Here is a 24,878-nt window from a genome sequence, read left to right as displayed (position 1 = left end):
CGACTTGGTGGACAGCATTGGGAAGTAGAGATAAATAGCAGACACGAAGGCGTAGGAAAACGAAAAGATGAAGAATTCTTGTTTTTATCACTCACTCAAAAATAATTAAAAGTGTTTTCGCAAGAACCATGTCAGGCTCCCAGGTTGATCCCGATCAGTTCACTCGTGCGGGCTGCATAACGCGGAAATACTACCGCGATGTCTATTCCACGATTGATCCATCACAGCCAGAGCTATCCCAAAAAGATAGAGTAACCATCGTCACGGGCGCAGGAAAAGGAATTGGTCGAGTGAGAACAGGCCCGACCCCTTCACAGATGCAATCACGACTGACCTCCGTGATACTCCAGACTATTGCGCGAGCTCACGCCCAGTCCGGCGTCAAAGGGCTAGTCCTGATGACTCAGTCGGCTCAGTCGGCTGAAGAGACCAAAGCAGTCTTGCAAGCTGAATTCCCCTCTGTTGATGTGCTGGCTCTGCCCACGGACATCACCAATGAGAAGGAAATAGCGCAGGCTTTCGACACTATCAGGAACCACTTCGGCATCGCTCACACTTTGATCAACAACGCCGGTGTTTTTGCCTCGATAGCGCCCGTTGCCCAATCAGACTCCAACACATGGTGGAAGGACTTTGAGGTCAACGTACGGGGGACATACCTTGTCACCGCGGCATACCTGCGTCTGATCGCCGCTGAGAGCGCTGATTTTCAGCCCACTGTAGTCAACCTCATTTCCATGATTGGTCTGACGCCGCCTGGACTGAGCAGTTACTTCATCAGTAAACTGGCTGTGGCAAAGTTCACCGAGTTCGTCACAGCCGAGAACCCTCAGGTTGCCACCTACAGTCTCTCTCCGGGTATCGTACAAACCAGCATGACCCTGGATTCATTTAAGCCATTTGCTAAAGACACTGGTATGTTCACAAACATCACAACTGGCAATTCAAGAGCCCTTAGGCTAACCAGGGCAAATTCCCTTGGTCTGTAATAGCGGAACTCCCAGGTGCCGTGACCGTCTACTTGGCCACGAAACGGCCACAATACCTTAATGGACGTCACCTATCCTCCAATTGGGATTTGGCAGAGCTTGAAGACAGGAAAACTGAGTTGTCCTCATCAGATTTACTGAAAGTGGGTCAGTTCATCTGATGAGCTTTCACTACAACCCTCTGGTGGGGAGCTACTTTCACGCAAAGGCCTCGCGTTCCCGTTGTCTATAAATGAAACTAGCAGTCCCTATCATTGGTATGTCCAAATGTGATAGGCTAGTATATATCTTGTAGTAGGCATTTGAAACTCAGTTATATTCGATATGCGCACATGCATATGTAACGAGGACGATAGTGGTTGTAAGGTTCAAAATTTAGTTCCCAAATGTATCTCAGGCACGTCCATCAACATATCACTGATTTCATGACAGTAATCAGACCAGGTATTAGGGCCAACAGTATCTGCAAATGACCACAAAGCATTCTCCTCGGATGCGAAGGGCAAAGATTGCTGGTTCTCTGCTTCCATTTGTTCGTCGGTCTGCACCCTCCGATAATCATTGCGATCACTGAACGCTGACGATTGAGAACTCAACAAGTCTATGAGGGCACTAACTCTCCCTAGTAGATACCGTGTCCGTTGAGCTGCTCGGGATGCAATTGGATTATCTCCCGCCCCTCAAATATCGGAAGTGATCGCTCAACATGTTGCTGAGCAAGTGGGAACCAGTAGCATAGGGGGTAGGCCAGCATAAACCCTACAAGGGTCAGAACGGCATTCCACACGTACTGGTAGATTTCTGGACATCCATAAAGAGCATCATTGTAAAGCATGCGAGTGTGTATGAGGTCCGTGACGGTTAGCGCGTGTTGTAGTGCCGTGGTAGCGTGTATATCGGCTTGTGGGCTCCGTTGCGGAACTGAGCCTCGACTTGGGAACTGGATAAATGGTCGGTGAGCCCAGAGTATGATGTCATGGTATCGAAGCTCTAGAAGCGATTTTTCTAAGGTGAGCGCTGGGGCCTCATGAAACGACAGTGTTGCATTCTGATCATGTTTCAGCCGACTCATGGAAGAGGTAACCTCGTCTGGTTGATAAACATTACATATAAGTGTAATGTTGGTGTATAGGTTCGCGTCCAAAATTTGATCTCTCCATCGGTACAGACCCTTGATTTCCCGCGACAAAAAGTGCGCATGGCGCTCGATTTGATCACATGGATCTATTGTCCCTGACGCATCACGCACATGACGCTCCAGATCCTCGGCCATCTTCCTTGCCACAACAGTGAGCGATATCGATGCCGAATGGAATCCGAGCTCTGGGGTACCCCAAGGATCCTGCGGGCTTAAATGTGGCGTGTTGAGTATCGCATCATCTAGAGAGATAGCCATAGGCTTTCCCAGAAGTCGTGAACAATGGAAGTCGAGGTGTACCAATGTCCACCAAACATGACGACGCGTCTCAACCTCATGTGTGGTCGCACGAGTTACCAGGGGGTGCTGTAAATCCAGCGACTGTGCGAGTCGCATCGCCACGCCAATAATATTATATGCTGCTTGGTACTCTCCAGAGTTCTGTAGAAAAGCGGCCATGAAGAGATGTCGCTGCACGTCTAGTAAAGAAGGCTCTGCGTACAAGAGATAGTCGCTGTTCGTCCCAAGAGCCCTTTGGAAAAAAGCAACATATAGGCTAGCTAGCGAAGGGGCTTGATGGGAATGCTCCCCTGCGTGTAATGATACTGAGCCCATTTGAATGCTTAGCAAGCGGTTCTGAAGCCCAGCATAATGGACTGATTGTAAGCAGTAGGCCATCAGCGCTTGCCGCAATGGCTCAGACTTTTGACCCGACGTGATCGTCAAGTCCTCCGGGCTAATAATCGGCATTAGAGGATGATACCGAGTCCAGAAGACATCAAACAGCGATTTTTCAAGTTTCTGTAAGCTGTCCAGCGTCAGATATGTCACATCCGACTCGGTTGTCCTCAGCAAGTTTGGCGAGGCATACTGAGCGTCTGAAGGAGCCGGGTCAATAGGTTGAGGGGATGGGCGTGCTGACATCTGCGATACCATAGAGCAGAAATTATTCATTCGAGAGATAAAGCCAGCAAATGAATCCAACTGCGGGCGCGGAGGAGCGATGGCAGCATGGTTTGTGGATAGACTCCGTTGTGAACTGGATCTTGGCCTCACTTGTTGGTTGGGGCCTTCTTGAATCGGGGTAGATGGCGGCGCAGACTGGGATGGCCGGGGACTGCGTAGAGCAGCCGGCTGCAATTTCCGGGTGCCAGAAGGTGGTCTTGAGTGCTGGGTCGGCTTGCTGCATTGGATCTTGTTGGCACGACACTGGCCGCAGGGTAATCCACCATCGCAGCGAACCCGGTGCTGACGGCAAAACTCGCATGCTCGGCGCACTTTCTTCCGTTTGACCAGTGGTGTTGATCGTAAAGAAACAACGTTGTAAAGCATTCCGGACTGAGTGATAGATGGAAGTGAGGAGGGTGGAGTAGTAGGTAGTAGTGTGGATGGAGTTCGGAGAATCCAGGATCACTACTATTATTTACTCTACTCACCTTACTACTATAGTGCTAGGTAGGAGTACTAAGTGAAACCTCAGTCACCTGACTCCACCGTCCCGGAAGATCAGACCAATAGGATGCTGAGGAAGAGGTAGCCAATCAGACTAGCTGGAGTAACCTGACAGTGTGTGGACCCGACGGAGTACGAGCATGTCCATACTAATTGAATGATCTCGAGTATCTTAGTGATAGGTTCCAGTAGTTTGTCTGGGCATCCTACCTTCCCGTAGTCCAATTGTTTTACCCACTAGACGGGGTCTTTCGGCAGTGTAAAAAGTACCGATCTACCGAAAATCTTTAGATGCCACTAGTCCGAACTACAGCCATGGCTCTATGTCCAGGTCAATGGCGATACTTTGAAAACATAGACTGCAGTAACAGTTTATCTTTAGTATCCGAGTATAAGTCGACCCCCAATCCCTTCTAATCGTTTCAATTCTCTGATCACATCGATATGAGGTCTGGTCTTGGGACTGCCGTCTCTGAGTACAAAGAGGCCTTTTCGCTCGACCTCCCTTCATGCATCTTTGTAGAAGCTTGCTGTGCTTGGCTACTATCGTGATATGGGCTAATACATGCCTGATGCACCATATAGTTTGCATGGCCTAAGTCAGGAGATGATAGTCCTTGGGCTTGGGAGTTGAATAGCCACTCGAAAGAGCGACAGGGTCTTCGGCATCGTGGCTAGCAGTGCCTATATTTTGAATTTGTGCAAAGACTGGTGGATACTACACCGAAAGAAGGGCAGTGCTACTATTGCAACGTTGCCTACTTTCAAACACCAATCTGTCGATCCGAGAAAGGCTATTGGCGGTAAGGCTCGCGTTATGAGTTTGGAGGCATACCCCCATCTCATATGTACAACGAAGCATCATATCTGTACAATATGCAGACTTACTAACCCAATGACAACTCAAAATTACATCTTCATGACGTACGACACGTGTCGCGCTCGCATTATGCAGCATAGGGTAACTCAAATAACTCTAATACGTTCGATGTGTGTGATCAGTCCTTTTCCAATGGCTGATCAGTCAAATAGTCCATATATGTGGATTTGCGACACGTCACCTTGTTGATATAGGCGCGTGTCATCCATAATATTGACTGAGATTTAACTAATGTCTACCCCACTAGCACTGTCAGTTGAATATCCAGATTCTAAAATGGATGCCAAGCAGTCCCTGGACTAGAGAGAGCTTTTGCTGTGAGGCCGGCCTCGGACGATAACGATGTGAGATCATCGCAATCTAAGCGCTCCATCGCGACCATTCTAACCAAGCCTTCCTTTTATAGGACATCTTCACTAATGTAAATCCTCTATGGTGTCCGCTCGGACTGAATGCCGTGTTTGGGGGCGTCCTCATGTCTCAAGCCCTTAACGCGGTAATGCAGCGAGCGTCACCTTCCTTTGTCGTCCACAGCATGCATTGCCAATTTATCAAGGCCACCCGGGTTGGGACCCCTGTTTTTTATCATGTGAGCCGAGTGAGTCAGGGCAAAGCATCCAGTGTGTACATTATATCTGCAAGGCAAAATGATCACGATGTCTTCATCGCAACCGTGAGCTTTAGACGGGCTTCAGCTCCAGTTGGGAATGTCTTGAAACATGCAGTTCCAAAGCCTGAATTAGTGTTTGATGACGAGACGCAACCCCATCGCTATGGTGAAGGCACTGCGAGATCTCTGTTTGAGTTTGAAATGGCAACGGCTACCATCGGTAAGCCCGAGAAACGATAAATATTTGACTTAGTGCTAATTTGTATAACCATAAAAGGTGACTCCAATCCCGAGACGAAGTACTTCAGACGCATTGTTCGCGCACAAAGTAGCTTGGCTAAACCAAGTGGCAGCAACGAGCACTTGCTTGCCCTGGTATGTATGACAGATACGTATACTGCTGGAACAGTCGGGAGAGCCCACGGTATACCAGTATATACTAGATTCAACGCCGGTTTGAAGGACGGGAATCCTCGAGCACAGGTGGCCTTCAAGACACTGTCCACCGTGGCTCATACCCTTCACTTTCACAACGTGGATCATGTCTGCGTCAACCACTGGATGACAGAAGAGCTGCATTGCCCTTGGGCTGGACACGAACGTGGCCTGGTAATATCACGCGTATGGTCATCAGATGGAGTCTTACTTGCAACTTGCTCTCAAGAGGTGAGCAAGAAGCTGTTTTACTAGCCGCGGTGTTCATTGTTCCCACTCTCAACTAACTTAGAGGTGCAGGTTCTAGTTCGACTCCCTCAGGACAATATCCCAGCAAGGATGTAATGAGCATACCTCAATGTCCACTTATTTGTACATTTTCATGCAAGTTATCCCTGGTCGATAAAATTTCTATCTCTTTACGTGCCTCCAGCACGTTCAGGTGGCCACCATAATAATAATAGTGGCAGTGCGGCTAACTTGACGACCGGCAGCACAATCGTTATCGGCACATGCTGGTTGAAGATCGCCGTTATTTGTGTTCCTGTAAACAGCTTTGCATCCTGGCAATTAGATTTGCATGTAATGCGATGAACAAATAACTACGAATCTTTTGTCGAGAACTAAGGGGGCGAATAGTATCCCAGCATGACCTGCACCCCAGCTAAGAAAAGAAAAGATGTCAATACTGCGCTACTTGAGCATAGCTACCAAGTTCCCAAATGGTTTCCTTCGGCCAATGGTGCTTCGATCCCTCCAACGGTGCTCTCATCAGGGCTTTTCGGGTTGAATCTGACAGTCTGAATATCTCTGGAAAATGCGGATGTTAAGATATTGTACACTGCAGTAAATGTCCTTCTGGTATACTACATGATACTATTGTACTTGCAATACTCCATCAGCATATGTTCATCTCATTCGAGTCATTGGTTGATTGCAGGCCCCGACTGCGCAGCAATTCTATATGAAAAACATCGTTTATCTCTTGACACTGTTTCTCGCCACAGGAGTTGCCAGTATGCTTTGAACAAGCTCCCTCCACAGAGAACTATATTGCTCAATGAATCTGGAAAGCAGCCAACCATGCCGAACAGGAGATTAACATCATCAGTTGAAAGGTTAATCCAGAACTATATCTAATTGGACCTCACGCCCAGCTTCAATGTCTTAGACAGACCTTAGTGCCGTTCCGAGAGCACAGAGTCAAGGTGAGTGCTTCCTCCCACGGGCCAGGATCCCTGGTCTCCAGAGTTGAGAACTGCTGTGCCAGACGGACAGTAACATATGCGGCTTCGGTCAAGGCATATTGTTGGCCGATGCAGATCCGAGGACCACCGTTAAACGGCAAGTATTCCCATCCTGGGCGCAGATCTGCCCAGCGCTCCGGACGAAACTCATTTGCGTCAGGTCCATATAGATCATGGCGACGATGCATTGCCCACACGCTGTAGAACACGATGGTACCCTTGGGCACGAAAACGGGGGATCTCCCGTTGGGACCGCCACCAACTGGCAGCACAGTATTGCTCAGTGCTTTACGAGAATTTACTGGGACGACTGGGTGACAACGAAGCGCTATACACAGAACGTTAAATAAATGGTGAACCCTGCTAGTTGATGACAATGCATGCGTTGGACACTTACACTCATTCAGACAGTGTTTAAGGTATGTTAGATTCCGAAGCTGCTGGTATGTGGGTGCGCGACCGTTCAGAGTCGCAACCTCCTCGCGCAGCTTCTTCCAGATGTACGGGCTCCTAGCCAGCATGAAGAACAAATTGCTCAGTAGTGATGCTGTGGTATCACGGCCGGCAAGGAGAATGTTCATGAGTTCATCACGGATGCGGTCGCGGTCACCTGTCTGTTCAGCCAAACCCTGCAAGAACAAATAGCGGGTATGCCTTCCCTCATCGTTCGAGCCCTTCTTGGCATAGCCTTCACGGTACTTGAGCGCCTTATCGATGAACTGCTCCACCAGGCTATGACAGATACGGTTGGATCGCGTCGCCTTGTGGTCGGGAATAACCCGCCCCAAGAAACCGAGACGGGTGTTCCTAGCAACAGCATGCTGCGCATAGTTGAAAGCTGAAGCAAAGTCATTCTCACTAGGCACCACACCAGACAGATGTTGATTCAGGCTTTGGACACTGTGGCCAAAGAGAAGTTCAGTGGCGGAATCGAGCGTGTAGCAGAAGAAGAGATCTTGCAGGTCCACGGTTGAGCCATCTGTAGGAATCAACGCCAACAGACCTTGCATCAACTCCTCAAGCTTCTCTAAATCCGCGATCTGGTCCTTGACGAAATTGGGGCGCACCATGGCGCGGGATTGAGCCCAGTGCTCGCCATCGGAGGTAAAGATTCCATGGCCTAATAGCGGACCGAAGGTCGCGATACGACTTCCCAGACCATAATCTCTAAAATTGAGGGATAAGACAGCTTTTAGATTCGCTGGTTCGCAGGTTATAATTAAGGGGGTTGTGAATCGCTTTACACGGAATGTATTTCCGTACCGTTGGAACCGGTGTTGGATGAGTTGGAGGAGACGGTGGGATTTGGCTGCTTGGATGTTCTCCAGAAGCACATCGATGCCGAAAAGAATATTTTTCGAGGCTAGCAATACAGGCTCACATCGATGTGCTTTAGCAAACTGTGACTGTATCCATATACATCGCAATTTTCTGACCACGCAGAAGAAGAGAACAACAGCAGCTCCAACCGCTATCGTCAAGATATGGGTGTTGTTGCTTTCCATAATGTTATCGCCTTGACAGTCGATCGCAAAGGCGCTGACAGTTATTATGTCAAACCTGGTCGGACCGCAAAGCCGCAAGGGCATTCCACATTCCTGGGTGATTATAAGGGAGAGCTGAGACAAGCATGCACACGTGAGAACAGCAATCAAGGGTTCCGGCAGAAGGCAGAATTTGGAACCTCCTTGCAGCTGAAAACGCCTGTAGGAGAGCTTATTACTGATAAAGTGCATTCTCAGTCAGACCTGACCACCGTATTAGTACAGTGCATTCGTATTTCGGTCCCAAACTTTAAAGTTGGAGAACTAGAACAAACATTCATAATCGGAACTTAGACGACATTATCTACCATTACCAGTAACCCTATTCATTCATGTATGGAATGGTTTATAGTGCATTGATTCAAGTTCCGGGTTATGGTGGGCTAACCCATCACACCTAGGGATCAACCACCGTCGCGCATCCATCCCTTGTTGACCTATCTTCGCGACGCGTAGTTTATATAACACCATACCCTTGCATCGAGGCTCTCCTGACTATCGCTTCTCTAATATTCATACCCTTGCTGCTCACTCGCGATCAGGTAGAGAGCTGACAACATTTTCTACACTTGACTAGTTTACATGCAGCGTTTTCTGCAATTGCGGCTACTTGCATATGTACTACAAGGCTATGACTGCATAAATAGTATATTCAAGATTTATCACTACTCTCTCTTCAAGCCGAAGTTGGATGTTGCTACTGGCTGATCTTTGGTTATACTTGGATGTTTGAAGTTGGAATGTATGTACCACCTTGGTATGTGAAGAATATGGATTCCGAATAAATAAACAAATAAAAATATTGATAAATCTATTGCAGCCATCCTCATTGGAGTTAGCTGGCTACGAGACTGTACTTGTTGTTATAGTAGAAGGGCTTTGCCTGAGCATAGTAGGGGCCGTCATACAACCAAGTTGGCTTTCGTGCCTTGTATCGCTCGCAATAGTAGAGAAACCAAATGAATCAACCCAAAATCAAGTCTGTTGTATTATCATTTCGAGAGTAGCCCAATTTTCCCCTAATGAAACTTGGTTACTGATAAATTACAGATAGCTTGCATCAGAAGAGGAAGTACTGTCATGTGTAAGCGTGCTGACGCGGGTGGGTCGGAAGGAATGGAGAGAGCCATTGAATCCCTCGTGGCGTACTCACTAGCTTCCAGCAGGATAGACTAACATCACCGGCATAATCTGGATTATTAACAATGCTCTGTTGCTTAGTTCATTATTAGAAATCAGGTTATGTGCAGTGATTGTGATATATAAAGTACACAGCTAAATAGGTATTGTGGCTAGAATGAGAAACAACTCCAAGCAAGCTCAACTACAGTTTAAAACACCATGTCTCAACCTAAGCCTTCAATTGTGATTGTCCCAGGAGCCTGCGCTCTACCTGAACTCTACGATCCGGTGACTACAAGAATCGCAAGCCAGGGTTACGATATCCACACAGTCCGGCTACCCAGCGTGGGCCCCAGCGATGGCCCCCTCCCAGAGCCCGGTACCATGTATGACGATGCGGCGGCGATTGCGCGTGAGATTAAACGGCTAGTGGAACAAGGAAAGGAGGTCGTTGTGGTGGCGCACTCGTATGGCGGGACGCCCGCCAGCCAGAGCATCCAGGGTCTGATCAAGAGGGAGGGCAGTAAGGACGCTGGTGGGGTGATACGCCTAGCGTATATGACGGCCGTGGCGCCTCCCGAGGGTAGGTCGACTGCGGACGTATTGGGTAGTCTTCCTATGGACATTTCCGTCGATGACCAAGGATGGATGAGTCTCGTCGACACCGCAGCCTTCGCAGCCACAGCCTTCTCCGATATGCCCCACGACGAGGGCATGACATGGGCTCGACAGTTCACACACCATTCAGCAGCCAGCTTGGCTAATGCCTTGACGTATGCCGGGTACAAGAATGTCCCCGTCGCGTATTTGCTGTGCACTGACGACTTGGTTATCTCGCCAGACGTGCAGCAGAAGATGATCGATACGGTTGCAAGCGAGAGTGGGCGGGAGGCAGACGTGACAAGAATTCCCACTGGCCATGTTCCCGTTGCAAGTGCTCCGGAACTCGTGGTGGATTGGATCTTGAAAATAGTTGGCTGGGAGGAGAAGTGAGACAGTCGTTGTGGAAGAGCCCAGTGTTAATTAGGCATATGAAAATATACAACTCTATGGCGCTCCACCACCGAGAAAAGGGACCTACATCGGTGTTTAACAATCCATATGTTGAACTTGAGCATGTAAGGGGAATCGATGTGTCTCCCAGGTGACCCTAAGTATGCCTCTTCCCCGAGTGATATTCTCCTCAATTCTGATTGCCCAGTGCCATAATGGTGTCGTACGGGACTTATATCTCATCAAGGGCTCGGTGTACAAACTGAGCAGGAACCACAGCAGCCAGACTCATTGTATATTGATAACTTATAGAGCCCTTCATAAGAGGGAATGCTCGCAGGCATTCCAGAAGCCCCTCGACTTCCTGAGAAGACACAGGACAGCTGAAACTGCTGGACTGGGCCTCAGACACCTCACGGTGACCACGGGACTTGATCGCATTGCCATCGTCGATGATGGTCATGTTATGGAATTTATGGAGCCCAGATATCTAGCATGTAAAGTGACATTTGTGCGGGAACCAATCCCCGGTTTATGATTCGACTTTCCGGGGCAGATCCGACATCAGCAGGCTGTTGCGACCTGGTCATCAACCTTAGCAGGCCCTGGAAGTCGGTCTAGTGAATCTTATGGCGCTCTTACAATTGCGCGTGTTAATGGCGCTGGATGGTAAAGGCATCGATGTGCAGATCCACGCTTTCGACAACGTGAGCACGTAGGCTGTGCATGATCAACAACGAACCTTGTCTTTGCGATAAGGCCCACAGGATGCGAGTTTCCCATTGCGTCGTCGGGAAGACCTATAGATTAGGTTTGCCGTGGTAACAGATGGACCACAAACATTCTGCACAACCACTTGCACTCTCCAGGTTACAGGCGTTCTGTTGGTCGTGGGACGAGGGGGGTTTGCTGATGAACATGTGATCCCGATCCATGTTCGCTTTGTAATTATTTAGTCAGCCATACGATAGAGACAGTTAGTTAACTAGGTTATTAACTAACTGAACACTTAACAGACTAGTTACATAGTACTAAATCATCATATCTAGCAGCTTACTGACCTACTGTGGAAATTCATCTATACTTCTAGACCCGTCAGATTGTTGTGGCTCACCTTACTTCAGAATTACGTTCCACTTGATGGAACCCGACAGTGGAACCCTGACGGGGCGATGACGGCACGAAGCCCTGGCTCCCCCGAACCTGATCGGAAGCTATCCGCATGCAAGGCAGTCAGGGGGTTTGCCCCCGTCGTAGGTGACCACGGCATCTTGATTCTCGTATTTTTCTATTGAAGGGTACTAGCACGCCATGGCAGATGCTTCAAATTCCACAAGTACCTTCACCCTTCAAAAAGCCGGGGCCAGCAGTGTACGATACGCTCCCCGCTAGAGATGCGGAAATTCAGAGCTAATCCCACTATTTATCAACCCTAGGTCCTTGGATCCAAGCCAACTCAAGAAGACAGGTACACCGTCCTTCTGCCTGACGAACTTTCGGGCACACGGACAGTCTGGCTTTTTTTGCCGTATATGACGGACAGTATGGGAATCACATCACACCTCTGGCAAGGTAGTCGGGACTAACTTAGGGAAAAGTGCCTCAGATAAGGTTGCAGAACATGCAAGCAAGAATATCCGTCGGCTTCTGACTATCAGTAGAGAGTTGAGGCAGGGAAACTATGAATCAGCCATTGAACAAGCGATTCAAGCAGAGGAGAAGGAGCTTCTGCAAGGGTTTTGGGCTGGCGAGGAATTATTCGCCATAGCCGGATCGACTGCCGCCCTGGTCGTCGTGAATCTAACCAGGGGCATCTTAGTGGTCGCCAATCTGGGAGATTCGCACGTTTTGCTGGGAGAGGCCGACGGGGCAAATCACACGTCGCTGAGAGTCGTATGTAGAAGTCACAGGCCTGTTTATCGTACCCGCGTCCTCTAACTGTTATAAATGAGCGATTAACCACATCCCACAAGCCGGAACTTGCTGGGGAGAGGCATCGCATTGAGTCCACCGGAGGAACTCTCAACACCGAGAGCGGTGTGCCACGAATCGGCTAGTTTATTCTCGTCCCATATCGCACGAGGTTGCGAACCTAACTTTTGCAGGGGGCTTGAATATATCGCGGGCGCTGGGCGAATTACAGTATAAATTGCCGCTAAAGGATATCGGGGAGCAATCACTATCCAGCGGCCAGGAGAAAGCATGCGTCGAACCAACAAAGAAGGGGGATTTAGTCTCCAGTTACCCTTCTTTCAAACGATATACTCTGCAGTCGGATCGTCGGTACTTCTTGGCTTTAACCACAGATGGGGTAACCAATACAATGGATGACGAAACTATCATGCATCAGATCGCAGGGAGCGAGCATGAGGGAATGGATGCTGACAGAGTGGCCGCGAAGATCACCGAGAAAGCTTCAAAGGCACCCAGTAGTGACAATGCCACCTGCGTCACTGTGTTCCTGAATGGGCACAATGTACGGAATCAAGAGTAAATAATATAGGCAAGGCTGGAATTCGCATGTTTACTCTCCACTTCCCATGTCGATCTTATTGGGCATTCCGGGATATCTTGGCATTCCCGTTGACGCCCACTCGTTTAACGAGTCGTAGATCACCGCTGCCGCAGCACGTAGCATCCTGCAAATCTCATAATTACTACCTGTGCTACGTTGTAGGCTCGTTCCTTCTATGGAGTGACGGCAGGACCCACTATTACAAAAGTATCGAAGGTCATCGACTTTGGCTGTCGCATGTGGCTGGATGCGGCTAGAATGTCAGGGTCCGTGGTTCAGATCAATGACCTCAGCGGATCAAGCCAATCATGGAAGCAAAGTCATCCTTATCTCGATCGAGCAATCATAGCACAATATTGCATCACGGAGTCTCAAATGCGTTCGACAATCAGGGTCTTCCTATTGGGGAGTTTGCACAGTACTACATAAATAGCCGCTTGGCCTGCAGATCAGCGCTGAATACATCCGCCGTTTGGACTCACTACATATAGACTACCCCATAGACTTTGCTGCTCGTTTAGCTCTGCAAGATGTTCGAAAGTGCCGTGTCACCACCCCAGGTCCGTGGTCGAGTAACTCAGGTTCAGACAGTCGCAAGACCAACCGTTGCGACCAATATCATCGATATCCGCAGCGATAAAGCAGAGACACAGCTCCGCCATTCGCTCGAAGAGTCCATCCATGCGGCCTGTCACGGGGAGGCTGCTATGCCGGAGCTTCTCCTGTGGGATGGAAAGGGACTACGCTATTTCGAAGACGTGACATATGCTCCATCCTACTACCTCACCAATGAAGAGATTGGTCTGCTCGAGAAGCACAAATACCAGATCGCAGAACACATTCCGTCTGGTAGTATGTTGGTCGAGCTGGGCAGCGGGTAAGCGTCCAATTATCTGTAGTTCAGTGGCATCCGCACTGACTGAACAATCAGAAACCTCCGCAAGATCAAGATCCTTCTAGATGCTCTAGATGAAATGGGTCGGGAAGTGGACTACTTCGCCTTGGATGTTTCGTATCAAGAGCTCCACCGGACTCTCAGCATCGTGCCCCCGGGTACATTCCGCCATGTCCGCTGCTTCGGTTTGCTGGGAACCTACGACGACGGCCGGGACTGGATGCAATTGCCCGAAATTCGTTCGCGATCCAAGACTATTCTCTCCTTGGGATCAACACTGGGCAGTTTCCAGCGGCCGGAGGCAGCCGACTTCTTAGCTAGCTTCGTCACCCCCGAAAGTAACTCGTCACTGCTAATTGGCTTGGACGGATGCAAAGACGCCGATCGGGTTCTGGCAGCCTATAACGATCCCGAGGGGATCAATCGGCGATTCATCAAGCACGGCCTTGAACGCGCCAACGAGATCCTAGGGCCGGATACCTTTGATCTCGACAAATGGGCTGTCATTGGCCGCTGGGATGCAGCGCAGGGAAGCCATAACCAGTACTATCTCCCTTCAGAAGATGTGTCTCTGGTAGGCGAAACCATTCCGGTGGGCCGGAGTATCTTGGCAGTCAAGAGCCACAAGTACGATGCTGATGACAGGGATGCGTTGTGCCGGAGAGCAGAATTGGCTGTTGGTGATGCATGGGTATCGAAGAACCAATACAGTAAGTCTATCGCCCTTAGGTCCTTTTCGAAATTCGACAATCAGACTAGGTTCCCCTTCCTGTGCAAAACAGCTAACCCTATTCACAGATTTACTATATCTTGAGAAACCGTAGGGCGTCACTTATGAGCCGGAAGCATGCAGATAAGCGAATAGTTTAGATATGGCTTCGGGAATCAGATAAAACCTCCCAGTCACTGCTCTAATTACCTAATAATATCATAATATACGAGTGTTGTATCATCCAGGAAACTGAGTGAGAACACTGCAGGCTGAACACTGCGAGTCTCACTATCTTGTAAATCTGATTCTTAGTTACGCGTGGCTAGCCAGGGGCCTTATCCTGGATAGGATGTTATCAAACCGATCGCCTTGGCCCAAGTCTTGAGGAGGTTAGCATGTATGGTTCTAAAGAGCATTCGTTGATTTACAAGCCTACATTTTTCTTGTTCGATCTCTGCTTCCTCGGTTTCGTGATGATATCTCTGAAAAGGCAGGCAGCTCTGCTATTTCAGCTTTTGCGGAGGCTTCCATACATAGATCATGGAAGTGATCAGCAGTGTAATCAAAATTGTTATATCCTTCAAGTTGCTGATCAACAATGTCACACCCTTCCGGCATGTCAGGTCGAAGGTTGATGAGCAGGACAATAGCCGCAAAATATGGATCATATCCACATTTTAATTGATGAGCCAGATCAAAAGCCTTCACGAAATCCTCAATGTATTGAGAAACAGTAGCGTACTGGCTTCGACGTATGTTGTAAAGCCTGATAGCAAATCCTTTGCATTTCCTGACTACCTCGTCCAATACTACGCTTTTGATGTGCTCGTAGGTTTCATCAGCATAATAGATCTCGGAGACCTTCCCATATAGCTTCCTGCATATCTGTGGTGAGACTTGGCCAAAGAGCCAGGACGAGATAGAATATACTCCAGTCTTCCCACGGTTCGTAGCCTGGAGTATTCGGGGCCGGTCGGGGTATGTCTATGTCAATAGATTCAGCGCAGACCATCGTTTTGAGCTTTTTGGCTACCTGAGATCGCCAAATGTCATAATTTTCAATGTCAGTTAACTGGTCACGGAGGTCCGAAATCATAGCAGGTGGGCTTTCAATTAGGACTAGCCCATTCTGGTAATTGTGGTCCACACCCGGTGCTGATTGTCGTCCCCCAATGTATGCCATATTATGCGGGAGGTCGGTCTAGTCCGCGGTCTGCTTGGCTCTTTTATGGCGTTGCTTGTGGCTCGGAAGGTCGGTCAGCTGCAGGGGGTCTGCAAGATGATGGAACTGACGGAATCGGCGTATCTGGCTATTTTATGAGCTAGTCGAACTCATAACCTAGCAGCTATTATAGAGGGAAAACATGGAGACTGGAGAAAGAAGAGGTGGCCTCGAGTCATGTGAGGACCATCATTCACACTTGGGATTTTACTGAGGAATATTTTATCCAATGGTATTTGTATCCAGTGAATGTACTGTAGTGATAGGGAATATTACCCATAGCCGTTGGCATTTATCTTTCGGAGTTGCTCGATAGCAGGGACTAATGTCAAGAAGTACGTTCTATTCCTCTATCTGAAACTTAAAATTATAGACGTGACTATGTTCCTGATCTCTATACTATACTATTTATTGAGTTTGTATCTATATCCATATCCCATCCAAATACAACTATATTATTATATACCATATACCATCCAGCCATAAACGAATAGGCAAACGAGCAGTCACCTAGACTTACAACTCCTTCTTCAAGAAGTGTTCCGGCTTATGCGTCGTCTCATAATCCACGTGTACATACGCCCGCTCCACATCCGGCAACGACTCCAATTTCATCTGCAGTTCCTCTGCGACATCATGCGTAGCCCGCAGCGAATCGTTCGGGTCCATGACGATGTCAACTTCCACAAGCAATCGAGGGCCGGAGGTGTATGCACGGACGGTATCGATGGCGGTGATGAGGGGGGAGTGGGTCATTGCTTTATGTTTATAACGTCATTAGCTTCTATAATTCACCTATAGAGGAAGTGGGAGGAGGTAAGAGAGGGAAATAAGCTCACAGATATAAGTAATCAACTGTTGCATCTTCGTATCGGCCGTAACACCAATAAGCAACTGGAACTCGCGATACGCGCTGAACAGCCACAAGCAACTGACAAGCACGGAGAGGACAATAGCTCCCGCGGGGTCAATCCACCAGCGTAGTTTACCACCACCTACGCTGGTAAGGATACCAAATCCGTTAATCAGGAGGTCATTGCGGTGGTCTTCCCAGAGGATCATGACCTGGGAATACTGATCCTTTAGCGCGAAGCAGTACAGGAAGAGCACGAATTTAGTGCAAAAGGCGACGATGACGGCGACAACGGAAGGGAGGTGGAAAGATCCGGTCTCGGAGTTAGATCCCTCGGCGAGTTCGCGGATAGAGAAAGCAATGAGGATGAAAGAGACGGCTGTCATGAGAAAACAAAAGCAGATGTTGCCGGCTGTTTCGATGCGAGCTTTTCCGGCGGGGAATTTACGAGGGTCGACGCGGTTGACGGCCTTGTTGGAAACGAGGAGGGTTATGTTGGAGAGAGGATCGAAGACGGCGTCGGCCATGGTTGTGTACAGGGAGAGGGAGCTGGAGGAAATGGCTCCGTACAGTTGCAGAACACAGAGGATGACATTGGCGGCGAAGGAGCCCCAGACGGCAATCTTGTACTTGAGCTGGTTGCTGCTGTTTGTTTCACGGGCATCGCGAACGTGTTCTTCGACGGGCTTGAGCATGCGTTGAATGTTCTCATTCTGGGACTCGTAGAAGGTCTGCAGTTGTTTGGAGGCTAAGGAGGATGCGAGTGCATTGCGGGGATTGGCGGTGTGGGGGAGGCAGCCGGAGGTGTGACGCTTGCGAGAGATGTTGGCTTGGGGTTGCATCCGGGCGATTTCTTCGGGACTTTTCAGTTTTGAGGCTAGTTGGAAGGGGTCATTCTCGCGGGTGTAACGCGGAGGTGGGCTAGACTCCTCGTCGGACGTGCTGAGATGGGACTCCAGGGCCGTGGTGGTGGCAGCATTGTAGGAGATGGACGAGGGAAGGTGGTGAAGAGGGATGGTCTGAGGAGGGTCGGTCATCTTGATGATGATGATTAGATGAGAATTAAGGGACAATGGAGATGGAGATGGCGGCGGACAAGTGGGAAATCAGCGAGAAGCGATGGAAGGGTTCAGGGTGCGGAGATCAGATTTGATTGATATGCCTGTTTGGGTTAGACCCGGACGGCTTATGTCATGGCTTATTTTCACATCCCTGCCGATTACGTTATGGTTAGAATGGTTTCTGGGGATTTGTGAGTTACTTGCATTTATAACGGCAAGACTCGTATGCAAGTAGAGTTTAATAGGCTGATGACTGCTCCTAATCATGTGGTTGCATGAATCAAAGCATTGGTCGCATGCAGGGATGCCCTAGCGAATCATCCACCAGAGAGGCTTCCACAGCATTTACACACAAACTGAAACTTGGCGAGAAGAAATCTAGAATAGGCGCTCAAATTAATATGATTGAGTATTTTCACAGTCATTGAGTCTCTCACAGGCACACTGCAGGCAAAGACTATACTACATGACAAAAGACGAGGACATCGACAGACACATAATGGCCAATAACTAGTATCAATAGCGCAGCAGAACTCATGACAGCACAGTGATGTTGCTTGACAGTGTCGTACATTTGTACGGAAGATCCAATGACGGACGTCCAGCACCAGTCAGCGGCGACGTGCTGTAGTTGTAGGTTGGGCTGAGCATCATAATCTGGCCCACAGTGGTGTTGTACTTGTCTGCATAGTCCTTGTACACACCATACTCCAACGTGAACGGCCGAATTACGCACTCACTTGGAGAACACAATGGCACCTTGAGGTACTGACCCGGAGCAAGCACCTCATCGGCCGAGAAGCCGGTATCGTCACTCATGAGCGACTCAGTCGTAATGTTCAATCGTTTCGCGACAATGTCGAGGGTATCCCCGTTGACGGTATAGTATAGACGCGGACCGCCGTCGATGCAAGTACGGGTGCGGGTGATGTTGGGCAGAAGGCAGGTCTCATTATCGGGCTCGCAGACCTCAGCGGGGATGATCAAAGTCTGGCCGACATTGGGGATGATCGTCACGTCGGCCATTAGGTTGTGACGGCCGATGTCGCAGACGCCCCGGTTAGTGGCCTTGGCAACATCGAAGACTGTGGTATTTTCCACGGTAATAGGGTATAATCCCACAGTGGTGTTAAGGGCGGTGGTATTGCAGGCTGCCGAAGTCGCGAAGGTTGAAGGCAGTAAGGACAGGAGGGCTGCACTGGCCATGAGGGCCTGCGAAGAAAGAGACCACATTTTGTTTGTAATGACCAGAAGCAGAGAGGGTGCCTGGGAGATATACAAGAAAAGATTGTAGATGGAAAAGTGTACTGTGGTTTCTGATGTTAAACCAGGAGATTCAACTCGGGTCACGTACTGGCTTTATATACTCCCAGCCAGCGTGTGGCCTGTCCGAGAATTCAATATGTTTCTGTACATTAGAAATCCGTCCTGAGATACCGCGCGGGCTAACAGTGGAGGAGTACGTACCATCGGTGAGGACATTGTTGGTTCTGTCCCCGCAGGGTGAGTCTGCAAGCATAGGGGGACCTCGTCCTGCAGCACCAGCAATTGTGAACATGTACCCACAGCTTTAAAAATTGCATGCCTGCAACTGGACGATGCAGCAGACCCTCCGCAGCCCCGTGAATAGAATCTTGTTCACTTGGCTAAATGATGCTGCAGGAGCGCTGGCTAAGCCCATTACAGCTATTTCGCCCGAGGAGGGTTTTCGGCGATGGTTCCTACTGACCCGCTCCGAACTTGACCCGCCCTAAGAGCAGCCAAACAGATGGATGAGAGTGTCCATCGCAATATTACTGTCGGAGTCTGGATTGGATGGCTAAAAGTTGGAGACGGCAAAAAGGGTTCAGTTCATAAAGAGTAGTAAATGCCGACTTGATGAGATATCATACGCAGTAACTAGATAGATAGATTGCAGATATGAGCCATTCGGGTTTGCACAGACCCCGTGAGGTGGAGTCATACCCCGTAGCGCGGAGATAATATTGCTATTTACTAGTAATCAGTCATCCTGCCCTGCTGCCCTTATTGTCCTTCCTCTGCTTCTCGCCTTCCGCCTCCCAGCCTCCTTCTCCCGTCTTCCATCCTACTCTTCTCTTATTGCGGGCTAGCGGTGATGATCATGCGGATAATGAAACTTTCATCTCAACGGATCGAGCAGATTCCACCCAAGACCCTCCGCGTTTGCCTGGGACGCGTCATGGTATGCATCCGAATCCCAGCTCTGATCATGTCGCTGCAGGAACCCTGCTGGTTGATTGGTTCTTTCTGACCTATTACTCCGAGTCTAGTGCTTTGGCCGGGGAAATGCTTCCCCTCACATTTCTGACTCCTACGCTCATGTCTGTACGTATCCCTCTTTCTCAGCGGATCCACCATGGCAGCTCGGTTTCCATGGCCAATGCTAGCTTCGTAATTTCCTTGCAGGCCTCCGGTCGTCTTAACGCCGACTGGGCTGAAATTGGCGAGACATGTGTATTGAGATCAAGTCTAGGAGAAAAGGAAGGTAACAAGAAAGAAGTCAATAACTTCGATAACTTTCGTGGATCACAGCGAATCTCTTCTTTGCATCCACGCTTGCGCAATTGCATCTCAAGATAGGACATCGGAGCTGATGGGTAAATTGCTTCGACTTCCGACCTAACTAGTAGCATCCTTTGATGAAACATCCCCGGCAAAACCCGGCCTCTTTTGGCCTGTCAAACGCATTCCATCCCGCTTGAATTCTTCCTGTTTTATGCACGGAGTCTTGGCCAGCGGAGTGGTATTGATGCCCGGGTTATAGCGGGTATTGTTATATCCTTGGGAGGGGTGAACTCTTTCTAGACTCGACTGCCTAGTACACACAGAGAATGGTCTCCCAGTGTTTATTAGAGCTAGGCTGGGATAGCACATCAGTAGTTATCTTGATCTATATTGATTCCAGACCAGGTGCCTTATGCGTCATTTTGTTAGGCGATCAATCCAGGATTTACCCCGCAGCCAGTTTACAATGTGCAGCAGCGAACAGAAGAGCCGAACAATCACATCTGAGAAGAGGGCACTCAAGCTTCTAACCCCATGCTTGGTTATTCAGCTTCACTCGGAGATCGCATCTTTCCCAAAAGGTCCAGGTTGAATAGACGCGCTTGATACTTTCCCCTTCTTTGATTCAACCAGTTTGCCGGCGTCTTCGGTCATCTTCTCGGGGATAGTTGAGGGATTGATCGCGTGTGGCTCTGTCGGACGTCGCGTAGTCCGACTCATGGGCGGCGATGGCGGTGGGGCCTAGCAGGAGGATTCCAAGTCCGACGCCGATGATTATTGAGCTTGCTAGCCGGTGGCGTTGGCGTAAAGCTAGGACTCCTTACACATCTTTCACTCTGCCAGTACTCTGGGCCTGAGGGTGAACCAGCCGTCAGTTGTTTGTTTGTTCCAAGTTTTTTCTCCCCCTCAAAGGTCCTTCGCAACAGTCACGTGGTCGTCTGTACGTTCAACCGCGTCAACCGCCATTTGTCTATCTAGTATCTACAGCAAATTTACTTATCTCGTACGAAGTCTCATTTGCGAAGACGTATCTACAGCGTTTCTCTGTTGTTTGTCATCCCTTATAGTCCTGTAAGCTTATATTGGAGGGCGTCTGCCAATCGGCTAGTATCGTATCTCAAATCCCATGCAGTCCAGCTCCGCTCGGGCGGATTCAGTGGGCGAAAGCTATCCTATCAATTCCTTCCCTTGACTCGCTTAGTTCTGGGGTCCCAGTGGTTGATTCAGGAAGGTCATCACAGAGCCTCTTTGACTTGACAACAATGCACGGCCCAGTCGAAATCAAGCAGGCCTTGGCTGATATCTATCTTCATCAAGCAGTGACTGCTGCTCCCAGCTTTCCTTAATCCACTCAGTGGTAACTATGTGAGGGATCTTCTGATCTGCCCGGGCAGACAAAGTTTTCCTTAGCGTGGCGATCTCCGTGGATGGTGTATCCGGATCTACAACCACATGGGTGACGGAGGGGTCCTCACAATCATTGACAACGGTGGCACCTGCAAATCTGGCCGTATTGCGAGCCAAGGATAGTCGATAGCCGCAGCTGGGATTTTCCGATCCCCCGGCGTCTGGAACCTGCGTTATCTGGTCGGGAAAGAAGAACATCAAGTTCTGAAAAAGCCACCCGCATGGGAGATCCCATCCTGCGTCCACTCTCTCTTGGATAACTTCTCTAAGCTTCTTGGTGGCTTCGCCTCTCGGGGGCACATCGGAACTATTCTTGCCCGTGCTCATCTTATCAAGCAAATTGACCAGCTCTTCCCTGGTGACATCCCGAGCGTAGCTGTCATTGAACTGGTCGACACTCGTCAATACCTCCTCCTCCTTAGTGGGCGTAGTGAAAAACATGTGCCGAGGTTCCAGGGGAAGAAGCAGGTCTGGCAGGCCCGCATCAATCTCATTCTGCCTCACACAGTCTAGGATCCAAGATGGTCGGATGATGCTCACATCGCCATTCTTTTGCAAGGAAGCTGCTTTCACAGTTCTTCGGTCCGCGATACATACGGTGTTGGGAGCAGCCTTGTTTGTCTGATATATCTTGCCTCCATTCAATTTGACAAGCTGTTCCAACTCCGCCTTTGATTTCTTGATCGGGGCTACCGAGTCGGTCAAAATAAAAAAGTTGAACCCGTTGAAGATATGCCCTGACGGTCTTTCATACTTTACCTCTGCACTAGGGCTGTATCCTGCAACCGTCAAGGCTTTCTTTGGTCGCTTCACCCGTTTCTTGCGGAAATTCTCAACATTGAATTCCTTCTCCTTTTGCTCTTGCTCCACATTTGACTTCAGATCCAGGAACTCTTGCATGGAAAGCGCGCTCTTCCAGTCCTTATCCATGCGTAATCTCTTGAACCGCGGAAAGCGCAATGTCAAACCGACCCGAAATTGATCACTGATCGATACTGATGCTGCTTTAACACAGAGGACCACCGAATCCTCTGGTTTGATCCACTGATCTGGACGCTCGTGCTGTGCACTGCCACCCGCCAGCTCAATGTATGCTGTTGGCGGATTTTTGGGGTTCCAGTCCATCCATTTGCCATCAGTATGATGACGAATGTTCGCATAGTCTGCTGCCGTAAAGCCTCCCCCGACCTTGCAGAAAGAATAGCATTTGGTGGACGTATTCCCTTGCGAAGAGCTAGCATTATCGACCCTCAATCCACACAGAAAACTTGCAAGTCCCCCTCCTCGATGACCACTACCATAGTAGCCGCCTATAACTATCAGATCCAGGGACTCCCCAAACTCTGTCATGTATTCAGGCTTCACTTTCATCCAGTCGTCATGTCTTTCATTGAGGCGGTAGGGGGATCTCGGGTTTTTGAGCACTAGTCCCTCTGAAGCCTCCGCAACAACTCTTCGAAGCGCCGCTTCGATCTGGGTCTTATCTGTAGCCTCCTCGTAAGGATGGACTTCGAACCGACGATGAACTGACTTTACACTCTTCTCCAGGGCATTTCGGCGATCGCGAAGAGTGTACCTGGTCAGATCGTGCCCGTTCAACAGGAGTAGATCAAAAACACGAAACAGCGGCCGTGATCCATTCGAGAATGGGTTTCTCTGTTCGGCTAATGCGGCGGTCTTCAACGTGCCAAATGGTTCAGGGGCGCCCTGCTCAGGATTCCAAGCAATCATTTCACCATCCAGAATCAAACTGTTGACACCGTCTGCAAAGGCGTCTTTAAGATGTCTGGCCAAGGCACCATTGGGGTCCTCGAGGCTCTTTCCATAGAGGTAGGTGTAATCTTTCGCTTTCCTCGACCAGAAGCGAAACCTCCTTCCTCCTGCCACCGAGCTGTCAGACTGCATATGAAGCTGCATACGCTCCCCGTCGAGTTTCTCCTCAATCCAGAATACAGGGTCTTCTTCTGTACCCCGCATCCGGGCAATCATACGATCAAAGGACTGCATTTGAAACTGAGCTAGCTGGGGCTGAAAGCATTGCATCAGAGAAATGCCACTGTTTTCAGCCCCCAGTCGAATGTTCGGATCATGCAGCTCCCAGCAAACACGTCGAAGGCTACTGGATATGCTATAGAGATTTGCAGCATCCGGGTGCCATACATTGAATAACGTTCGCTCTGTAGCCCCGACTTTCATTTGCCGAAGAATAATGCGGATCAGCCACAGCATCTCCTCGGGGTTCATTCTTCGGTAGAACTCCGACAGGATGGGCAGCTGTTGGTCCTCCTTGGAGGCATTTGAAAGCTGGTCGAGCTTGTCGTTCACCTCCTCGATCGACATATTGCCCACCTCCGTCCTCATGGGCCGTTTTGAGATAACATCGTAGCAGCGTCTGGCAAAGTCCCCCGCCATAAAGCGCGAGGTAGCCAATTGCCCTGGCAGCTTCCAGTTCAAAAGGTTGAAGCCGTCCTCCGAGTTCTTGTCGATCTTCATGATTTTGACCAGTAACTTACCGATGGCCTTCTCTTTGATACCGTACATGGCGCGGTCACGGTCTTTGTCCGGAAGAATGAGCCGGAAGACAGGATAGATATCATCGCCCACCTCCTTCCGCCATCGTGAGATGAACCGCTCAATGACATCCCGTCGTTTTTCGTGTGGAGTAAGGTTTGCTGCCGACTGGCCATGAGGCCCGACTTTCCGCCGAGGAACGGCATATCCTGTGGGCTTCTTGGAGAGATCACTCAATGGATTAAACAGGGTCTCAAAGAGCTCGTGAAATGGCAATGTCTGGGAGTGATTGTGGGGACGGTTTGGGTATTTCTCGTCCAGGTTTGAGTCTTGTGGTGAGGGTTGACTGTAGGAGTGGGACTTTTCATGATCGCTAGTCTCTTCCTCATCCATGGCTCATCGATGTGCTCTGTATAGGATGTTTGTCGGTGAACGGGTAGGACCAAGCATTTATAGGACCAAGTACTAGGCAGTGCAACTGACCAGGCTGGCTATGGAGACGATAAAGATGTGGAGAACGCCGGTCGGTGGAATGTCACGTGAATGCACTATGTGGGGGTGGATAGAACACTACTAGTACCAATTAGGCAGCAACCACTGCAGGCACCCACCTCTGCTGCCTATTAAGGAGTCTGGAGTACTACAAGGCAGCCTGAAGCAGATCTAGACTGAGTGTCTACCATTGGAGAGTTCTGCTAGACAGTCACACCTGATCACACTTGATTACGACTGATAAATCCAGGCTGGGGTTGGATGTCATGGTCTA

The 24,878-nt window shown here is 49.4% G+C and overlaps 10 protein-coding genes across 10 annotated transcripts; 5 read left to right on the top strand and 5 right to left on the bottom strand.

Moving 5' to 3' along the window:
* The first annotated feature begins 72 nt into the window (after window positions 1–72).
* BO87DRAFT_410396 (SDR family NAD(P)-dependent oxidoreductase) lies at window positions 73–1,211 on the top strand. Its single transcript, XM_025626325.1, has 3 exons — window positions 73–290; window positions 351–915; window positions 993–1,211. The coding sequence occupies exons 1-3, from the start codon at window positions 129–131 to the stop codon at window positions 1,148–1,150; spliced, it is 885 nt and encodes a 294-aa protein (XP_025475096.1). The 5' UTR covers window positions 73–128; the 3' UTR covers window positions 1,151–1,211.
* Window positions 1,212–1,313: 102 nt separating this feature from the next.
* Window positions 1,314–3,500, bottom strand: BO87DRAFT_380467 (uncharacterized protein). The gene has a single exon (XM_025624305.1). The coding sequence runs from the start codon at window positions 3,457–3,459 to the stop codon at window positions 1,612–1,614; it is 1,848 nt and encodes a 615-aa protein (XP_025475095.1). The 5' UTR covers window positions 3,460–3,500; the 3' UTR covers window positions 1,314–1,611.
* Window positions 3,501–4,474: 974 nt separating this feature from the next.
* Window positions 4,475–5,849, top strand: BO87DRAFT_447572 (thioesterase family protein; the record flags this gene model as incomplete). The annotated part of the gene is made up of 6 exons (XM_025628267.1): window positions 4,475–4,540; window positions 4,707–4,710; window positions 4,748–4,803; window positions 4,866–5,289; window positions 5,347–5,735; window positions 5,805–5,849. 6 exons carry the CDS (start codon window positions 4,475–4,477, stop codon window positions 5,847–5,849), a joined length of 984 nt encoding a protein of 327 aa, XP_025475094.1.
* An 814-nt stretch (window positions 5,850–6,663) lies between these two features.
* On the bottom strand, window positions 6,664–8,256 carry BO87DRAFT_430398 (cytochrome P450; the record flags this gene model as incomplete). Its single annotated transcript, XM_025627542.1, has 2 exons — window positions 6,664–7,079; window positions 7,149–8,256. The coding sequence occupies 2 exons, from the start codon at window positions 8,254–8,256 to the stop codon at window positions 6,664–6,666; spliced, it is 1,524 nt and encodes a 507-aa protein (XP_025475093.1).
* A 1,353-nt stretch (window positions 8,257–9,609) lies between these two features.
* On the top strand, window positions 9,610–10,459 carry BO87DRAFT_380466 (alpha/beta hydrolase). Its single transcript, XM_025624304.1, has one exon. The coding sequence runs from the start codon at window positions 9,637–9,639 to the stop codon at window positions 10,408–10,410; it is 774 nt and encodes a 257-aa protein (XP_025475092.1). The 5' UTR covers window positions 9,610–9,636; the 3' UTR covers window positions 10,411–10,459.
* A 33-nt stretch (window positions 10,460–10,492) lies between these two features.
* On the top strand, window positions 10,493–10,993 carry BO87DRAFT_177806 (uncharacterized protein). Its single transcript, XM_025618386.1, has one exon. It carries the CDS (start codon window positions 10,574–10,576, stop codon window positions 10,946–10,948), a length of 375 nt encoding a protein of 124 aa, XP_025475091.1. The 5' UTR covers window positions 10,493–10,573; the 3' UTR covers window positions 10,949–10,993.
* Window positions 10,994–11,721: 728 nt separating this feature from the next.
* BO87DRAFT_447558 (uncharacterized protein) lies at window positions 11,722–14,644 on the top strand (the record flags this gene model as incomplete). The annotated part of the gene is made up of 8 exons (XM_025628266.1): window positions 11,722–11,781; window positions 11,847–11,952; window positions 12,017–12,303; window positions 12,363–12,447; window positions 12,516–12,886; window positions 13,447–13,802; window positions 13,857–14,530; window positions 14,619–14,644. The coding sequence occupies 8 exons, from the start codon at window positions 11,722–11,724 to the stop codon at window positions 14,642–14,644; spliced, it is 1,965 nt and encodes a 654-aa protein (XP_025475090.1).
* A 1,487-nt stretch (window positions 14,645–16,131) lies between these two features.
* BO87DRAFT_462907 (cation diffusion facilitator family transporter) lies at window positions 16,132–17,708 on the bottom strand. Its single transcript, XM_025629196.1, has 2 exons — window positions 16,594–17,708; window positions 16,132–16,512 (listed from the first exon to the last, which is right to left on the bottom strand). Exons 1-2 carry the CDS (start codon window positions 17,642–17,644, stop codon window positions 16,271–16,273), a joined length of 1,293 nt encoding a protein of 430 aa, XP_025475089.1. The 5' UTR covers window positions 17,645–17,708; the 3' UTR covers window positions 16,132–16,270.
* Window positions 17,709–18,202: 494 nt separating this feature from the next.
* Window positions 18,203–18,901, bottom strand: BO87DRAFT_410390 (uncharacterized protein; the record flags this gene model as incomplete). Its single annotated transcript, XM_025626324.1, has 1 exon — window positions 18,203–18,901. The coding sequence occupies one exon, from the start codon at window positions 18,899–18,901 to the stop codon at window positions 18,203–18,205; it is 699 nt and encodes a 232-aa protein (XP_025475088.1).
* Window positions 18,902–21,238: 2,337 nt separating this feature from the next.
* Window positions 21,239–24,575, bottom strand: BO87DRAFT_380461 (DNA ligase (ATP) DNL4). Its single transcript, XM_025624303.1, has one exon. The coding sequence runs from the start codon at window positions 24,503–24,505 to the stop codon at window positions 21,476–21,478; it is 3,030 nt and encodes a 1,009-aa protein (XP_025475087.1). The 5' UTR covers window positions 24,506–24,575; the 3' UTR covers window positions 21,239–21,475.
* Between the last annotated feature and the right edge of the window lie 303 nt (window positions 24,576–24,878).

Source organism: Aspergillus neoniger, assembly GCF_003184625.1.
Source record: "Aspergillus neoniger CBS 115656 unplaced genomic scaffold BO87scaffold_46, whole genome shotgun sequence".
Taxonomy (NCBI): domain Eukaryota; kingdom Fungi; phylum Ascomycota; class Eurotiomycetes; order Eurotiales; family Aspergillaceae; genus Aspergillus; species Aspergillus neoniger.
The sequence above is the reverse complement of the archived record's forward strand: the minus strand, read 5'-3'. Positions and strand labels throughout refer to the sequence as shown.